Source organism: Pelodiscus sinensis, chromosome 2 (assembly GCF_049634645.1).
Source record: "Pelodiscus sinensis isolate JC-2024 chromosome 2, ASM4963464v1, whole genome shotgun sequence".
Classification (NCBI taxonomy): domain Eukaryota; kingdom Metazoa; phylum Chordata; order Testudines; family Trionychidae; genus Pelodiscus; species Pelodiscus sinensis.
Window position 1 is genome coordinate 237,736,384 of NC_134712.1, and position 18,175 is coordinate 237,754,558.

Below are 18,175 nucleotides of genomic sequence, written 5' to 3' on the forward strand. Positions count from 1 at the left end.
TACAACTATATTTATGTATAATAGGAGGATGCAATTTGTGACTCTGATAACTATGTTAGATCCATTCCTTTTAAGTGGATGGCAACCAAGCAAAATGGGTAACTGGATAAACTCAGGCATTACAAGTGCAATTAACTCTTTCACATGTTTAATTTGTTGTCGGTACCAACCTTTAGAAACTCTGTCCACTGAGTTATGATTTGTTATCAATTTGGGATCTTAAATAAATTTGGCGTGTGTGTGTGGACATTTTTTATTCATATTTAAATCTGAATGTTCTTATTCTTGTCAGTTTTTCAGAACACTAGAGTCATTTTAATAAAAGTTCTTTTTATTTCTTTTTTAAACATTACCACATAAAGGTCACCTCTGACGCAGGAGCCTTCCCCTAACCACAAACCCCTATACATCTTGGCAGCTCCATTTCAAGTCTTTGCACAGTGTTTCTAATGCACTGAATTTTGCTTAAAGTGTTATATTAACAGAGTTTCATAAAACTTCAGAGAGAACCACTGAAGCTGTGAACCACTGATCTGTGACAGAACCTTCCAGCACTGTATCACAGAACATTTAACCTTTTCACAGAGTAGCCCGATCAATGACTCAACATTATTAAGATCTTTACCAGAGTTTATGTCATGTCAGTTTACCGGACAGAGCAATTAGATTGATACAGATAAGCAAACATATTTTAGGTTATAAAACAAAACCTTTTGTCCATGCAGAGTAGCTGTTACACAATCTGTATGATTTGTTTTCTTGTTACTATTATTATTATTAATTTGCAAAGTGATCAGTCCACATTATGCACTAAGGCAAATTTGATTGCCTCAGGTTAGACATATTTTTCCATAGTTAGGCACCTAAATTAGAAGCAAGTGTGTTTGTGCTCAGCACTTCTGAAGCTCAGGCCATTTATTTGTGCTTTCATGTAGATTTAAGTGCCTAAATTTAGGCCTAAGGCTTGTAAGATGTAATGGCTAAAAGGATATATAAAATATTTTTTTATATCTGGGAATGAGTTTTCTTTGTTAACCCTTGAAACAATTTTTCTTTACTGACTGGGTGTGATGCATAGCCAGTGGAAGTCTTTTAACAAGTTTCAAATAGTTTCTAAGAGTATGTCCACAGTACAATGAAAAACCCGTGGCACTAAATTTTAAGTCTGGGGTAGCTAATATAGGCTTGCAGAGCTTGGGCTGAGGAACTATAAAACTACAGCGCAGGTGTTTGGGTTACGGCTGGAGTTTGGGCTCTGTGACCCTGCAAGGGGGAATGATCTCAAAGCCCAGGCTTCAGACCAAGTCCAAATGTCTACTCTGCAATTTTACCGCTTTACAACACAAGCCCCAGGAACCTGACACAACTGGTCAGGACAGCTGTTGCTTGTTCCATGAACTTCTATCACAGTGCAAACATACTCTTAGAATCTGATGTTGCAAGAACTGAAGGTCCTCAGTTTCTAATGATGTCAGTGGAATTTAGATGTTAAGCAATTTATGCGATCTGTCACTTTGACATCTGTTTGTCTAAGATGTATTTTACTTTCTGTATTTTGAATGGAAAAGAAATCAATATGGTTCTGTTTGTGTATCATTCTTCCAATGTATATAGCTCAATTTTATACTAATATGCTACTTACAAGTTCTCTTTTCGGCTAATTTCCTGTTGAGACAACCTGATTGTTGCTCTTAATTCAAGTCCCATCCACACACAAGACCCTTACGTAACCTGCCTAACTCTGCAGTGGAGACAGAGCAGGAGTTGGCAAATTCTGGCCCACTAGCTGGATCTAGTCTGCAGGTTAGTCCCTGGTGGGCCCCTACCTCCATGTTTACCTGCGCCCCTGCAGGTATTGGAAGATAGCAGCTCTTGTTGGCTGCAAATCACCGTTCATGGCCAATGCAAGTGGTGGGAAGCGGCATTCTGGTCCACGCTGCTTTCCACCACTCGCATTGGTTGTGAATCTCAATTTGCAGCCAATCAGAGCTGCGATCCTCTAATACCTGCAGAGTACAGGTAAACGTAGCGGCAGTGGCCTGCCAGAAACAAACCCTGTCGGCTGCCATTTTTTTTATTGTCCACCCCTGAGATAGACCATCTATCTAAAACTCCAGTGACCTATTATGAGTTTGTATGAGAGAGGGTTGTATAACTGAGTCCTGTTTTTGTTAGTTTACTAATGAAGTAGCAGAAGTACCAGAATTGTTTGAATGAAGACAGTGGTAATTGTGAGACTTTTTGTAATTTTTAACCTACTCCATTGCTAAGAAATTAAAAGAAAGATATTCAGAGTAAACAGTAAACAGCAGCATGTATCTCACATTTTCACCTACATCTTTACCATCCTCTCTTTAAAAATGTATCAATTTTTCTGGCAGGAAATTAGAAATTTTATGAACACCAGACTAGTCTGTCAACTTGATTAATTAGATTTAGTTACCATATATACTTTCTGAATCAATTTTTGGAGGCTTATAGCTAAAAATGTACCAAAACAGATACACCAAATGTCTGAAAACAGTCTGGCTAATACAGGTTTTGTTATTATTTTATTATTTTGGGAATGGATGGTCTATAAACACAACTCTTCTTTGAAAAGAGTTAATCTTTTCTCCTCAGATTCAAAAACCCTCAAATGAACACTCTCCCTTTAAAATATAATCCTTTAAACATATATATTCCTTTAAGAATCACTCCGGATAGCTGAAGATGTCAGCTGAGTCAAAGTGACACCAGTAAGGTTTGTGTTGAAAATCTCCACATATGACCATAGGAGAGGTGAAGCCATGTCACTGAGGAGTAAACGACTGAAACTGTGTAAAGCCACAGACTGTTTTCCTTGGCAGCACATGCAGAGCCCTACAAGGAGGAATTTCTATCGAACTGGGAGGACTTAAAATTACAACTTTTCACTGTAAAATTTAAATAATAAAACTATGTTTGTGAAATATCACTTCCTTGTTTTACAACCTCAATAGATCATCTATAAATAATTGTTAATGGAAATTCAAACAGACTCCATATCAATATGCCAGGAAACATGATTTAATTTCTTCTAGATATTATACTCACAATTTCATCTCCTGGCAACCAGTATCCTTCTTGTTCAATACCAGCTTTTGATCCCTTACATCCCACAGTCAGGGTTTCAACTATAAGACCATCCTTCACTGCTAAGCTCAACTGACGTGTGGTCTCTTTTGGATGCATCCCATGAACTCGAGACATATACCTGCACACAAAGCACAAAATAAGTCCTTAAATCTAAATGTTACCAATCTTTTTTTTTTTATAGGTGGGAATAAAAAAAAATATGTTTTTATTAAGTAATTTGGTGTCATAGTAGTTGCCAAGTTTTTTCTGTTTTTTAAACTTGTGTCATATTTTGCCTCCTTCCAAACTCAGGTTCCCCTTCTCCGATAGGTTTTCCTCAGTTTAAGTGCTAAGAGGAATCTGAGTGCAGTGGCATTGCAGAGGGATTTTCCAAAAAGATTCTCAAAGCTGACCACTAATCAACACCTGGTATTTTTAGCAGATACATGACGAATTCTCTACTTTTTGTCCCAATCTGAGAGAATATAGTGCTTTACACACTCTGAAACTATGAGCTTCAACAACTGTACACATACAGAGTAAATTTTACTCGTACAGAGTGAATATGGCACATCACATAATTAATCAGGAGACAAGACAGTTATACACCAAACATGAAACCCTAAGAACTTCTTCTGAATCATGGTAATATATTGTCTCTCTCCTGTGCTTGAGGATGCCAACTTCGAATGGCCATTCTCAACAACGCTGGCAAAAGCAAAGAACGTACAATAGATTATTAAGGCAATTAAGTCATCTGCTTCACATCTGCAGATAAATGTTAGATTTGGCCTAGTATATGAAATGTTTGCCCAAGTGTCATTTGTCATTCCCAGGCAAAAACAATGTTAACTTGAATGCAGTACAACCAGTACTTCCCTGACCCGCCCCCTGGAGAGGCAAAAGGGGCAACTGCCTAGGGGCCTGGTGATACAAAGGGGCCTAGAGCCCCAGGCCCTGTAAATTGCTGCTGTAGTGCCATGCCCCAGGCAAGTTCTCAGGGTCACCTAGGGCAGGCACAGCACTCTCCGGTTGGCACTGAGGGCTGCCTAAGACCAGCCCCACCTCTACTGCTTGAGGTGCTGTTCAGGGTCCAACCAGGCTGTCGGCTCCGCTGAGTGCAAGAATATTATTAATACTGTAAGAAAAAAAAATCCAGCAATGTCCCAGACGATGTTTATGAGCCACTGCTGTTTCTGGACTATGTGTCAGAATAACAAGTGAGCATCAGTTAAGTGAATGACTGAATCGCACAGGACCTGAGCTGGAATCAGTGGCAAACATCTATATTTTTCTAGCTATGTATGTGTCACAGTCACTAGGTTATTACACTTCTGTTCCCCTTCTGATCTCTTGGAGTTCACCCCATAAGATGCCTTCAGCTGGCCTGTGGTGCAATTCCATAGTTCTCCCACTTTGGACCAAACTTGCACCAATGCACCAGTTGTGCTTACTGAGCAAGTCGGAATGCGTTCTGGCGCCTGCAGTTCTTCCCTTTAGTAATGTGTGACCAGTGTGAATAAGTGACAAAACAATCCTTCACACAACATTACAGCTTATTTTAAACTGTGAGAACAAAATACTCAGAGAAAAAGGACATGAAAATGGTTGACATGCTTGTCTACCTTACCTAAAGGCTTACCGTCCTCAATGGCAATCTATGCAGGCATAACTTCTTTAGACATCCCAATGTATTTCAGTCTCTTGGACCAGTACAAGATATTATCACATCCACTTTGTCCTTAATATTCTTACAGTGACCATTCCACAACTAGGTCGCTATACAGTATTCATAAATTATGACAGAGCAGCTCCAATTCTGTCACAGTATCTGTAGTATTTGAGTTGGCTAAGGACTGTGAACATCCAATTATTTTTATTTCCCCAGCCTGCTTGTTTTTTTCACCATCTATTTTGTCTTGTTTGCTAGATTGAAAGCTCTTAGGGGCTCTGAGATTCATTGTACAGTGTCTAGTACAGGGGTTCTCAAACTTAATTGCACCACAACCCCTTTCTGATATAAAAGTTACTACATCCCCAGGTGGGGAGACCAAACCCGGAGTCCGCCTGTGTCCCTCTACCTCAGGTGGGGAGGGGCAAAGTCAAAGCCCGAGCCACACCACCATAGACGGGGGCTTTGGCTTCAGATTCAGCTGGTGGAGGCCCAGGCTTTGGCCCCAGTCTCTAGCAAGTCTAACACCAATCCTGGAAACCCTTTTAAAATGGGATTGAGAACCGTTTTGGAGTTCTAACTCACAGTTTGAGCACCAGTGGTCTAGCACAATGGGGGCCCAAGCCTTTATGTGCTACTACTACATTTTCAATTCGTAATAATAAAGTTTTGGGTGATATTGAATCCGTGGTCTCACGGTGAGATCCTTTGTGGCTTACTGTCTGAGGCTGTTCTACCCTCCTACTACTTGAGAGCATAGGTACACATGCTGGAGGGAATGTGGGAGGGAGAGAGGGGAGGTATGCAGACAATGCTACATCTCCTACACACTAGGTCAGTGGTTTTCAAACATTTTTTCTCATGACCCAGTTAAACAAAATTGTTGATGCCCGTTGTCAAAGCTGTTCCCCACTCTGGCACTCCAAGAGACCTTAAAATACCTTGCCTCTACAGGCTTCTGCTTAAAAGCTCCCCAAGGTCAGATTCCCGGTCTTGGGAGGTAGCTGCCACCATCAACTAAAAAAACCCTTCTTTTTTGAACCCAGGAAGAAGCACTTGGAACTTCTTCCAGAGGGGTACCCCCCAAGCTCTTTTACCACAAGAGAGCTTGAAAAAAACAAAAACAAACTGCAATCTCTGATAGCTGACCTCTCAGTCTTACGCACGCATACTCAGACCTCCTATTACCTCCCAGGGCGCAAAAGTCAAATCACTGCCTTAAAAATGGTGATTTTATTAACAAAACAAAAGATATACTTGAGAAAGCATACTTGGTTGCTAAGTGTTTTAAAGCACTTGAGAAGTTTAACCAAACAACAAAACAAAGAAAATAACCGATTGTGTCTAAATAGACATTTCCCTATCTACTTATAATCCATGCTTCAAGGTCCAGTCCATTTCCATGTCTAGTATTCTTTGTAGACATGGTAGTTCTGCCTGGTTCAATTCATCTTGTTCCCCCAACTCTTGGCTTAAAACTCACACAAAGCAAAAACAGCGGGCAAGTATCCCTTTCAATTCAAATCTCAACACCTTCTCCCATTGGCTCTCCTGGCTCCCTGACAACACTCCCTAGCTACCCGAGTTTAACCCTTTAGTTGCTGAATGCCATGATGTTCAGAAAAGGCCAGCACTCCTATCCGTCACACTCACGACCCAACGTAATTTGACTAGAGTGTGAGCTCAAAGGTGGGGCTGAGGATGAGAGGTTTGGGACATAGGAGAGGCTCCAGGTTGGAGGGGGCATCAGGTGGGGCAGGGTCTTACCTTCAGCTGCTCCCAGTCAGCATAGCAGCAGGGGTGCTAAGACAGGCTTCCTGCCTCTCCTGGCACTGCAGCCCATGCTGCACCCCAGAAACAGCCTGCAGCAGGTTTCTGGGCAATGGGAGTAGGAATCTAGTGCTCCGGGCAGGGGCAGTGTGCAGAGCCCTGTGCACTCTCTCGCCCTCCCCACCTAGGAACTGGGCCTGCTGCTGGCTGCTTTTGGGGTGCAGCACAGTTTGTGGTGCCAGAAGAAGCAGGTAGCTTGCCTTGGCATCCCCGCTGAGCACCTGATCATCCTGCAGCCATGAGACTCAGTGCCTGACATTCCATGACCCAAACCTAAGTTTTACAATAGGTGAATTCCCATATAGTCAAATGAGTCTGCTTTCTGCTTTCTCTGAATTGTCACCGGGACAGGTACCTCAGGAGAATCTGGTTCAAATATCTTATTTACAATAACAAAACTCAGCCTTTGGCAAACGTAAGCCAAAGAACCTCTGAACTTGTTTTGTCACTTTATACTCTTTTAATTTTCTTTTCATTTGGTTAGAAGACTATAACTAGAAGAGTTATTAGAGTTGCCTGTGTAATCGAAAAACTCAGGTGATGACCACTGTTTCAATCAGGGCTAGTGAGTGCACTAAAGAAATAAACATAGGACTGGGTATCACGCATTCCTAAATCCTAAGCCCTGTTTCATCATGGACTATAGGCAAACCATTCTTCCAGCTGTAAAAGGGGATAACAAATCCTACCTCACACAAGATTTTTTGATTAATTAACAAGTGTTCATATAGTGCTTTCAGGATCAAAAGCATTAGAACTTCCAAGTTTTGTTGTTTATTTTTTTAAACAGAGTACTATCAGCATTCACATAAGAGCATATGTGGCTATGGAAAATATTTTACTCAGAAATGTAAAAATAATAATAGAAATGCCTGGATAAAAATCTTTATGTATATAAAAGCATGTACAAATGTATATAAAATGTCAATTCACAGAGATTATAAAGCAATACTACAGGATCGAGGCAGGGGAGAAGGGAGTGTAGTCCTCTTCAGCTAGGACAGTGACTAAAATATGCAGCCATAAAGAGTGGGATTTGAGTCATTAAAGATGATGGTCTTGAACAGTCAAACATGGCAGGCTTATATAAAATTAGAGGAACATTAGAAATGTGCAGAAGTGAAACATGACCTTTCATAAGCATGGTGTTGGGAGCCCTAACTACTTCATCAACTCTATTACTGATGCAAGCAAAAAACACTGCTCAAACATCTAATTGCTCAACTGATGCTAATAACCCTGGAAGTCAGATTCTTCTGCTGGCAATGGATGCACAGACACAGCTGGCACCAAGAAGTTATGAAATAAAGAAAAGAGATGAAGTAATCCCTGACTGCTGTTTTCAACAAAGATCTGATTACCTTTGCCTTGAAGACAGGAGGTTAAGGAAATACCGGTTAGTTAAGTTCTTGTCCAATACTTCATTTGTCAATAGGCTGGGAAGCATAATACACACCACAGGGCTATTATGCAGTTAACCCAGAGACATAAAGCAAATTCTCTTTCACATGGATGAGAATATTGCAGGGAGACAAAGTAAAATCATTTAGGAGTTTGCAGCAACCCTTCTGAAATATAGCTTATCTGTGCAAAGGGAAGTTAGGGTATGTCTACACTACTCCGCTAGTTCGAACTAGCGGGGTAATGTAGGCATACCGCACTTGCAAATGAAGCCCGGGATTTGAATTTCCCGGGCTTCATTTGCATAAGCGGGGAGCCGCCATTTTTAAAACCCCGCTGGTTCGAACCCCGTGCAGCGCGGCTACACGGGGCTCGAACTAGGTAGTTCGGACTAGGCTTCCTATTCCGAACTACCGGTACACCTCGTTCCACTGCACGGGGTTCGAACCAGCGGGGTTTTAAAAATGGCGGCTCCCCGCTTATGCAAATGAAGCCCGGGAAATTCAAATCCCGGGCTTCATTTGCAAGTGCGGTATGCCTACATTACCCTCCTAGTTCGAACTAGGAGGGTAGTGTAGACATACCCTTAGTGCTAATCCCCACTATATAAAATAAGGGTCTATCTGATGTAAAGAGGAGGTTCATACAGACAATCTGCCTGCTAAATTCCAAATCTAGCCAGATGAGGTTGCCTGCCTGCAGCACAAAGAAAAAACAACTGAGGAATCTTAAGCTGCTGTTCAGTAGTATAGTATTTATAGCTCAGCTTCCTCAGTGTTTCTCCACCTGTAAATCACACTAAGATTAAAGTAGAAGAATATAGCAGGATGACAGTATTTGCAATAAATGCTTAAGATTTTGTTACAGGTAATGTTTTTTAATAAATGCAATGATAATAAATACAATAATCTTACCCATTGCCTTAGACGTACATTTCTGACACAGATTTGTTTATTGTAAATATCAAGAAAATTCAGTTTTGAAATTCCATAAACTACAAATCTGCTCACATTAAAAAAACAACAGAAAATAAATAAATTCACATGCACAAGTAGCTGATTAACATGCAGGGATTAACATCTGATCATTGAAACCGAGTTTAATATAAGGTCAGACTGAGAAGTGTTATTGATCAACAGGCTGGTAATTTACAGTAGCTATATGACGGCTGGATTGTGCAAGATTAGGGAGCTTAAACCAGCTCTTGGATATCTCTGGGTGCCACAGGAGAATCTACCTCAGTTGTCTGACCTACATTTATAAGAACAAACTAGAGAATTAACAGCTCGTTACTAACCTGTTAAGGTATTCACTGTAGGTACCCACGTGCTCTATGTGCCCAGGACTGCAAATTCTTCAACAGCCAAATCTGAGCGTCTTTCCAGGTATTGAAGTTAAGATGACTGGTCTGAAATTCTCTGCTTTGTCTTTATTCCTCTTTTAATAGATCGGCACTATATGTGCTCTTTTCCAGTCCCCTAGAATCTCTCCAGTTTTCTCCTATGCCCTTAATGTCTCTCTGAAAAACTGTCAATTCTCTTGAACTGTTTTCCCCCTTTGACTTTCTTCCCATTGAATCATACACACCAACTCTCGAAGGGTATGTCTACACTAGCTCGTTAGTTGGAGCTAGGTAGGGTAATTAGGGCAACCGGAGTTGCAAATGAAGCCCGGGATTTAAATATCCCGGGCTTCATTTGCATGTTCCCGGATGCCGCCATTTTTAAATCCCCCTTAGTCCGAATTCCGTGCCCGCGGCTACACGCGGCATGGAGTAGGTAGTTCGAATTAGCTAATTGCATAGCTTAAGTTGAAATAGCTTATTTGGCACTGTCTACACAGCAGTTATTTTGAAATAGAGCACTTTACCCCCGACTTCCCTTACCTCTCAGGAAATGAGTTTTACAGAAGTTGGAGTAAGAAGCCTGTTATTTTGAATTTATTTTGAAATAATGGACTTGTTATGTAGACGTGCACTATGATATTTTGGAACTGACATTATTCCAAAGTAACACTGCTGTGTAGACATACCCGCAGAGAGCTGGCAGGTAAGGTTACATGGGAAGCAAGACTAAGAGGAAAAACAACGGAAGAGAGTTGGCAGCTTTTCAAAGGGACATTATTAAGGGCCCAAAAGTAAACTATAACAACTGGAAACTAGGTCATATTACAAAGGATTAATATAAGCAAACCACATAAGTATGCAGGGGTAAGATTAGGAAGGTGAAGGCACAAAACGAGCTAAATCTAACTAGAGACATACAGGGTAACAAGAAGACATTCTACGAATATATTAGAAGCAAGAGAAATACCAAGGATAGAGTAGGCCTACTGCTCAGCAACAAGGTAGAAACAGTAATAGGAAACTTGGAAATGGCAGAGGTGCTTAACAACTGTTTTGTTTCATTTTTTGTCAAGAAGATTGATGGGGACGGGATGCCTAACATAGTGAATGCTAGTGGAAATGGGGTAGGTTTAGAAGTTAAGATAAAAAAATAACAAGTTAAAATTACTTAGAAAAGTTAGATGTCTGCAAGTCACCAGGGTCTGATGAAATGAATCCTAGAATACTCAAGGAGCTGATAGAGGAGGTATCTGAGACTTTAGCTATCATTTTTGAAAAGTCATGGAAGTTGGGAGAGATACCAAGAAAGGGTAAATATAGTGCCCATCTATAAAAAGGGAAATAAGAACAACCCAGGAAACTACAGATCAGTCAGTTTAACTTCTGTGCCAGGAAAGATAATGGAGCAAGTAATTAAGGAATTCATCTGCAAACACCTGGAAGATAATAAGGTGACAGGTAACAGCCAGCATGGATTTGTAAAGGACAAATCATGTCAAACCAATCTGATAGCTTTCTTTAATAGGATATCAAGCCTTGTGGATAAGGAAGAAGCAGTGGATGTGGTATACCTAGACTTTAGTAAAGCATCTGATACCGTCTCACATGACCTTCTTATCAATAAATTAAGGAAAAACAACCTAGATGGGGCTACTAGAAGGGTGCATAATTAGCTAGATAACTGTTCTCAGAGAGTAGTTATTAATGGTTCACAGTCATGCTGTAAAGGCATAACAAATGGGGTTCCGCAGGGGTCTGTTTTGGGACCGGTTCTGTTCAATATCTTCATCAATTATTTAAATGATAGCATAGAGAGTACGATTATTAAGTCTGCAGATGATACCAAGCTGAGAGGGGTTGCAACTCCTTTGGAGGATAGGGCCATAATTCAAAATGATCTGGAGAAATGGTCTGAAGTAAATAAGATAAAGTTTAATAAGGACAAATGCAAAGTACTCCACTTAGAAAGGAACAGTCAGTTTCACACATAAAGAATGAGAAGTGACAATCCAGAAAAGAATACTGCAGAAAGATTTAGGGGTCACAGTGGATCACAAATTAAATCTGAGTCAACAGCGTGACACTGTTGCAAAAAAAGCAAACATGATTCTGGGATGCATTAACAGGAGAGTTGTAAGCAAGACATGAGAAGTCATTCTTCTGATCTACTCTGCGCTGATTAAGCCTCAGTTGAAATAATGTGTCCAGTTCTGGGCCCCACATTTCAAGAAAGAGGTAGAAAAATTGGAGAAGGTCCGGAGAAGGAGAACAAAAATGATTAAAGGCCTAGAAAACATGAGCTATGATGGAAGACTGAAAGAACTGGGCTTGTTTAGTTTAGAAAAGAGAACATTGAGACAGGACATGATAGTAGTTTTCAAGTATCGAAAAGGGTGTTACAAGGAAGAGGGAGAAAAATTGTTCTTCCTGGCCTCTGAGGATAGGACAAGAAGCAATGGGCTTAAACTACAGTAAGGTTTAGGTTGGACATTAGGAAAAACTTCCTGTCTGGGTGGTTAAACACTGGAATAAATTGCCTAGGGTAGCTGTGGAATTTCCATCACTGAAGATATTCAAGAGCAGGTTGGATAGACATCTACAGGCAGTCCCCGGGTAAAGATAAGGACTTTAGGTTTGTTCTTAAGTTGAATTTGTACGTAAGTCGGAACTGGCGTCCAGATTCAGCCGCTGCTGAAACTGACCAGCGGCTGACTACAGGAAGCTCGAGGCAGAGTTTCTCTGCCCCGGGCTCCCTGGAATCAGCCGCTGATCAGTTTCAACAGCAGCTGAATCTGGACGCCTGGGATAGAGCGTGACCAGCAGCGGCTGAATCAGGACGCCTGGGGCAGAGCAGCTGGGGTGCTGCCGGGTTGGTCCCAGTTGCGCCGAGGAGCGGCGCTGCGGGATTAACCGGCAGCGCCCCAGCTGCTCTGCCCCAGGCGTCCGTGAGAAAATCCTGGTCTGCTGGGGGGGCGCACTAGCTGCGCCCCCCCCCCCCCCAGCAGACCAGGGAGATGCGGGCGGCGGGACCGAGACGCGCTGCGGTCCAGTCGCCCGGGTCCTCCGCGTCTTTGCTCCGCGTCTCCCTGGTCTGCTGGGGGACCCCCCCTCCAGCAGACCAGGGAGCTGCGGAGCAGCTTTTCTCGCCCCGGAGGACGCGGGCGGCGGGACCACGGCGTGTCTGGGCGGTCCCGCCTCCCGCATCCTCCGGGGCGAGAAATGCCCCGTTCGTAAGTACGGATCAAACGTAAGTCGGATCAGCGTAACCCGGGGACTGACTGTACATGGATGATCTAGAATAGATGGTGCTTGGTCCTGCCGTGAGGGCAGGGGACTGGACTTGATGACCTCTTGAGGTCCCTTTCAGTTTGAGTATCTATGATTCTGCTAGTATTCTTTGAAAACAGCAATGGCATTCAAAGTGTGAGACTCTACATTAGGAATCCCATGTACTGCAATAAGGCTGGTGGGTGAGATCATAGTAATAAGGGGCAGATCAAGAATCCCATGAATGCAGGGGTTCCCACGTAGCTTCAAGGGGCCCTATTTAGACTGACTTGCAAAGTATGGATCATCAGCAGAACCAGAGATACTGGTTCCTTTCTTTTTCAGAAAGAGAGTCATGTAATTCCAAAGAAAAAGCCATCAGCACTGGTTGCCGTCTGATGGCCTGGCCAGAGGTGCAATCAGGCAAACAGCTTCTGGCAGTATCAGAGTACAGGCAGTCCCCGAGTTACGCGGATCCAACTTATGTCAGATCCGCAGTTACGAACGGGGCTTTTCTCACTCTGGAGGATGTGAGCGGCGGGACTCCCAGATGCGCCGCGGTCCCACCGCCCGCATCCTCTGGGGCAAGAAAAGCTGCTCCACGTCTCCCTGGTCTGCTGGGGAGCCCCCCCAGCAGACCAGGGAGATGCGGAGCAAAGCCGCGGAGCACACGGGCAGCGGGACAGCCCAGACGCGCCGCGGCTGTCCCGCTGCCGGCATCCTCCGAGGCTTTGCTCCCCATCTCACTCGTCTGCTGGGGGGAGCAGCTAGTGCGCCTTCCCCCCCAGCAGACCAGGTGTGTCTCAGCGGTCCCGCCACCTGCGTCTCCCTGGTCTGCTGGGGGGGCGCGCAGCTAGTGTGCCCTCCCCCCCAGCAGACCAGGCTTTTCTCGCCGATGACGCCTGGGGTAGAGCAGCTGGGGCGCTGCCGGGTTGGTCCCGCAGCGCCGCTCCTCGGCACTACTGGACCAACCCGGCAGCACCCCAGCTGCTCTGCCCCAGGCATCCCCTAGTTCCCAAGTCAGCCGCTGCTGAAACTGACCAGCGGCTGACTACAGGAAGCCAGAGGCAGAGTTGCTGTAAATTACCATATCTTTGAGACGGGCATGTCAAGTTCTGGCAAGAACACTGACCAGAGTCTTTGGTCCTGGTTCCATTGGTACGGGCATAGGCATGTCTATCTTGGCACATTGTGGAACTGCTGATGGAAAAGGCGATCAGTCCTTACAGTTCTTATCTGTTTTTGAGGGCAGTTTCAGAGCACTATTAACATCAGTTCAAAGTCTGATATTATCTTTAATGGGAGTTTCACTGGGTCTCTAGATACTACAGTGAAATGTAGTTAAATTTGTCTTGTATAAATGAAAGGCTGTCTCTATCATATGAAAGCAATGGGAAGTGAAAGGGAAAATGGAAGCTCTCCCAGAGATGTGTAGAAAAATGATTTTCATTAGGGATGTAATGTTTAAATGTTAAGTGGTTAAAGAACTGGCCCGCCACACAGGTTCCCTCGCCCCACCCACAGTTAGGTAATGCTTACCAGGTAACCAGTTAATCTAAAAGATTAGCATAATTGTCATACCCAAAGGATTAGCATAATACATCTCTTATTCAGTTTCTTATTCATTTCTTGTTCTTAAATTATGACCATCACTATGTTATTGGAGGTCCTAGAATTGGGATGAGGAGAAGTAGTGTGCTTTAAATCCAATGCCTTACAGGCACTTTCACAGAAGTTCCACAGGGATAAATTGAGTGGTTTTGCAAAGACTATATTGCCCTGTCCTAATCAAAGTAACATTTTTAGACATGGCTGGAAATGCTTTTTAAATAAATAGTTCACAGCAACTGTGCTTCAAGATATCCCGTTCAAGAGATACATAACTCCTGTGCAGATCTCCTGCACATATCCCATCCCTTCAGAGAGCAATAACACATCAAGGATCTGCCTTTCACAAAATACATGGGTAGACTTAAAAGTTACAAATAAATGTGTTTCAAAATAATATGTCTGAACATATCATCCTCTCTTTTCCTTGCCTGCCATGACCTGAGTGTTGGACTGAGTCTTGATGACCTACAAAGTGCAGGATACGTAGCTAAATTCTTTACACTGCTTTAGGAGTGTCATGTCATGCACTTGCAGGAGACATACAGAATGATAGTGCTGGCAGTAAAAACTTCCTTCAGTTTGTTCTGCAAGTATTTATATATATGTCTAGAGTCACCTATGTAGACTTTTTGGATTAAATTCACCAAAGTTCAAAGGACCAAAACACAAAAACCCTCCTCACCACTTAACCCTTTCTACACAATCCCTTCACAAGTAGAAACACAGTAAAAACAAACTGTGCAGGTTGCTCACCATACTCCATATAACATGCAGGTACGCCACACGTTGCCTATGCATTGATGAAGCTGGTAGTCTGATGAAAAGGCTATGGTTCTGCACTTTGGTAGATTCTGTGGTCCAAAGTCCCACACCAGGGAAACAAAGGGGCTGCATTAGTGATAACTTTTGAATCTTGAATACAGAGTTCTGCAATAGCCTTTCTGAAAATATATGCACAGAAATGATCATGTGTAAATGGAATGCATTCTAGACTTCCTGAGGCCTGAAGTTCTGAGCTCCTTAGCAAAGTCCCAAAACACAGCCCATGAATTAACAGCCAGCAAATGTGATTTTTATATGCACTTTTACATACACATTTGAGCACTAATATACTATAATGTAGAAATTCAATGTGACTCATATCTGTTTGACTTGCTGCGGCAGCTGTTGACAGAGTTAAGAGGTAATCCTGTTTGTTCATGCTTTAGATACCCCAGGCACCATACAACCTCTTATAATACTCATTATCTGGGTCAGTGCTGTCAAAAGTAATAATTTTAATGGAGATAAGGGTTCCTAGTTCTATCTATTAAACCTACATTCCCACTAAAATAACTTAATTAAATTATAGTTAAGGTTACTGGACTGCATACCCTGTCTATGCAAACCATGAAAAGCAAGGAATTAGACAGTTAAACCATTGACTTCCTCTTTCCAAACAAAACTAGCTCCCCTTACACCACCCACAGCCTAAAAAGTCTTAAAATACAAGGCTGCAATCTTACAAACATATGTGCAACTTTATGGATGTGTAGTTTCATGCCCTGAGTAATTCTGTGTATTAAGTTATTCACTCAATGGGGCTCCAAATACTGCAAAAGCAGTGTTTAGTTAGGCTGTGATTCAGAAAGCATCCCAAATCAGAGCCAGGGATGTAAAATCCCATTTAATTGGTTAACCAATTAAACATGATATTTAACTGGTTAACCACTTAAAACGGGAGGGAGTGGTCAGGCTAGCGCAGCCCCTTCATTGCAGGCCGGGGCTGCTTCCAATGGCCATAGCTCCCCCTGCCTCCAACACGCTCAGGCCTGCCATGGACAGGGGCTGCTCTGGATGTCCGGAGTAGCCCCTGTTTCTGACATGAGCCTGCCACAGACAGGGGCTCCTCCAGCTAGGAGGGGAGCTGCTCCGGCTACCTTCCCCCTGGGTTAACCAAAACTGGGTTAAGGGTGATGCTTACCGGTTAAGGGTGATGCTTACCGGTTAACTTTTCACATCCCTAATCAGAACAGCAATCGCTTAAAGAGAAGCATGGAACGAAGTGCTTTCATGAATCAGAATCTTATATACCTCTATCCGATATTTTAAAGGCATTTTTATTAGAGCTAAGAAATGGTTCATTATCAGGGCCTTTCATATTCAAATACAAAAGACAGTATTGCTTTTCAGGTAAAAAGCAAGTCCATATCATATACAGGACAGTATTGCTTTCATTAATTAAAGTCTAGAACTGCTAGGTGAACTGCTTTTTTTGCAAAAATGAACTTTTTACACTTCGACAAACATAAATATGGACATGATAGGTTATCTTCATAAAGCAAGTGTCAACTAAGGAGAAGCACTGCTGTTTTTAATAACTATACTGCTAATGATAATAATCTTATCCACCAATTCTAGTCATACTCTGTTCATGCTCAGCGATTACTTCACATGCCAATGAAAAGCAACCAGCTCTGGGATGAAATGTGACAATCATTCTGAAACAGCAATATTGCACAAAAGAAAAAACAACAAGGAGTCCAGTGGCACTTTAAAGACTAACAAATTGATTAGGGTATTAGGATAAAGGTTTCATGAGCAACAACTAACTTCCTCAGATGAAGAAAAGCAAAGCAAAGAGTGCTACAGAGATGGGAAGGTTTTTTTTCTTTTCCCTTCAACATCTGAGGAAATGAGTTGTTGTATGTAGCTCACAAAAACTTATGCCCTAATACTCTACTCAATTTGTTAGTCTTTAAAGTGGCACTGGATTCCATGTTGTTTTTGCTGAAACAGATAAACAAAGCTACTGTAGCCAGACATGAACCCCATCTTGTTTCCCCCACTCCTCAGAGAGCAAGAGAAAGGCAGTCAGCCTTTGATGCCCTGGGAATGCAGGTGTGCTTCCTGTCCCTGACTCTACCATAAACAGAAACCAGACAGTAAATGGGCTAGCTGACGACCCGGGGCCTCCCGTCGCCCTGATGGCTAGTACCAGTAATTGACATGCCTGCACTGTCGCAGAAGAGGAATCTTCGCCCATCACATACCAGAGGTGCCCATTGTCTGCATTTTCCCAGGTGTGAATTATGCTTTGCACCCTTCATGGGTGTGACAGGGCGCCTGCCCTGCACTGGCCCTTTAACACCAGGACTCCGGCCCGGAGCCGGGGCTAGCAGAAAGGAGACCAGCGGGAGCTAGTTAGGACTAGAGAGATCCCAGCTGGCAAAGATCCCGGACTGCACGAGTGGCTGGTAGAAGCCAGCTGAACCCATTAGGGCGAGTATGAGCACAGCTGGCACGTATATATAGAGAAGCCCAGGTTGCTCAGGAGGAGAGAGAGAGAGGCCAGTGAGGGGCTGACTGGAGAAAGCAGGAGCTCCCAGGAGGGAACTCCGCTGGGGATAGCCAGCAAGGGCTGGGAGAAGGCCAGCTAAGGCTACCCTGACGAGGGGCCGGAGTCAAGGCCCGGGCTTGGAGGCAGATCACAGCCTGGCTTAGGTAAGCGGGGCCGCGGAGATAATCCCAAATGCCTATGATGAGCATCCCATACAGACTGTAACTTGCCCTGCGAGGGGCTAGATGAGGACAGTCAGGGGGCACTGAGGCACACTGGGGTGCGGACCCCTGACAGAACCCCTGACAGTGGGAAACTTGGCATTCAAAGCCATTTTTCCTAATTGGCCACTTGAGACCAGGAAGAAGCCTACGTGACCCAAGGGGTATAAAGAGGGGTTTAGTAGCCCACCCCATTTGAGCTCCAATCATCTATACCTGCTGGCAGATATTGATTGTCTCCTGAGGTCTGTGGGACGCCCAACCTCGCCCTACTTCTTCCCAAGGGATTGAGAGAAAGACGCTGACCACGCAAAGTCTGGAACGCAGGGGTGAGAATTATACCTGCCAGGTGTCTATTTTGCATGCATTTAATAAGAGCTCAGAGAACCAAAAGGGATTCATGGTACCTATAA

At 43.3% G+C, this 18,175-nt stretch overlaps 1 protein-coding gene across 10 annotated transcripts in view; it reads right to left on the reverse strand.

The window, feature by feature from the left end:
- Positions 1–18,175, reverse strand: part of ZMYND11 (zinc finger MYND-type containing 11) — a 181,051-nt gene that overhangs the window by 56,261 nt on the left and 106,615 nt on the right. For all 10 annotated transcript variants that reach the window (XM_075922727.1, XM_075922726.1, XM_075922724.1 and 7 more), the window contains one exon: positions 3,076–3,235. In XM_075922727.1, coding sequence (XP_075778842.1) covers positions 3,076–3,235 — 160 coding nt within the window. The remainder of the gene's footprint in view (positions 1–3,075; positions 3,236–18,175) is intronic.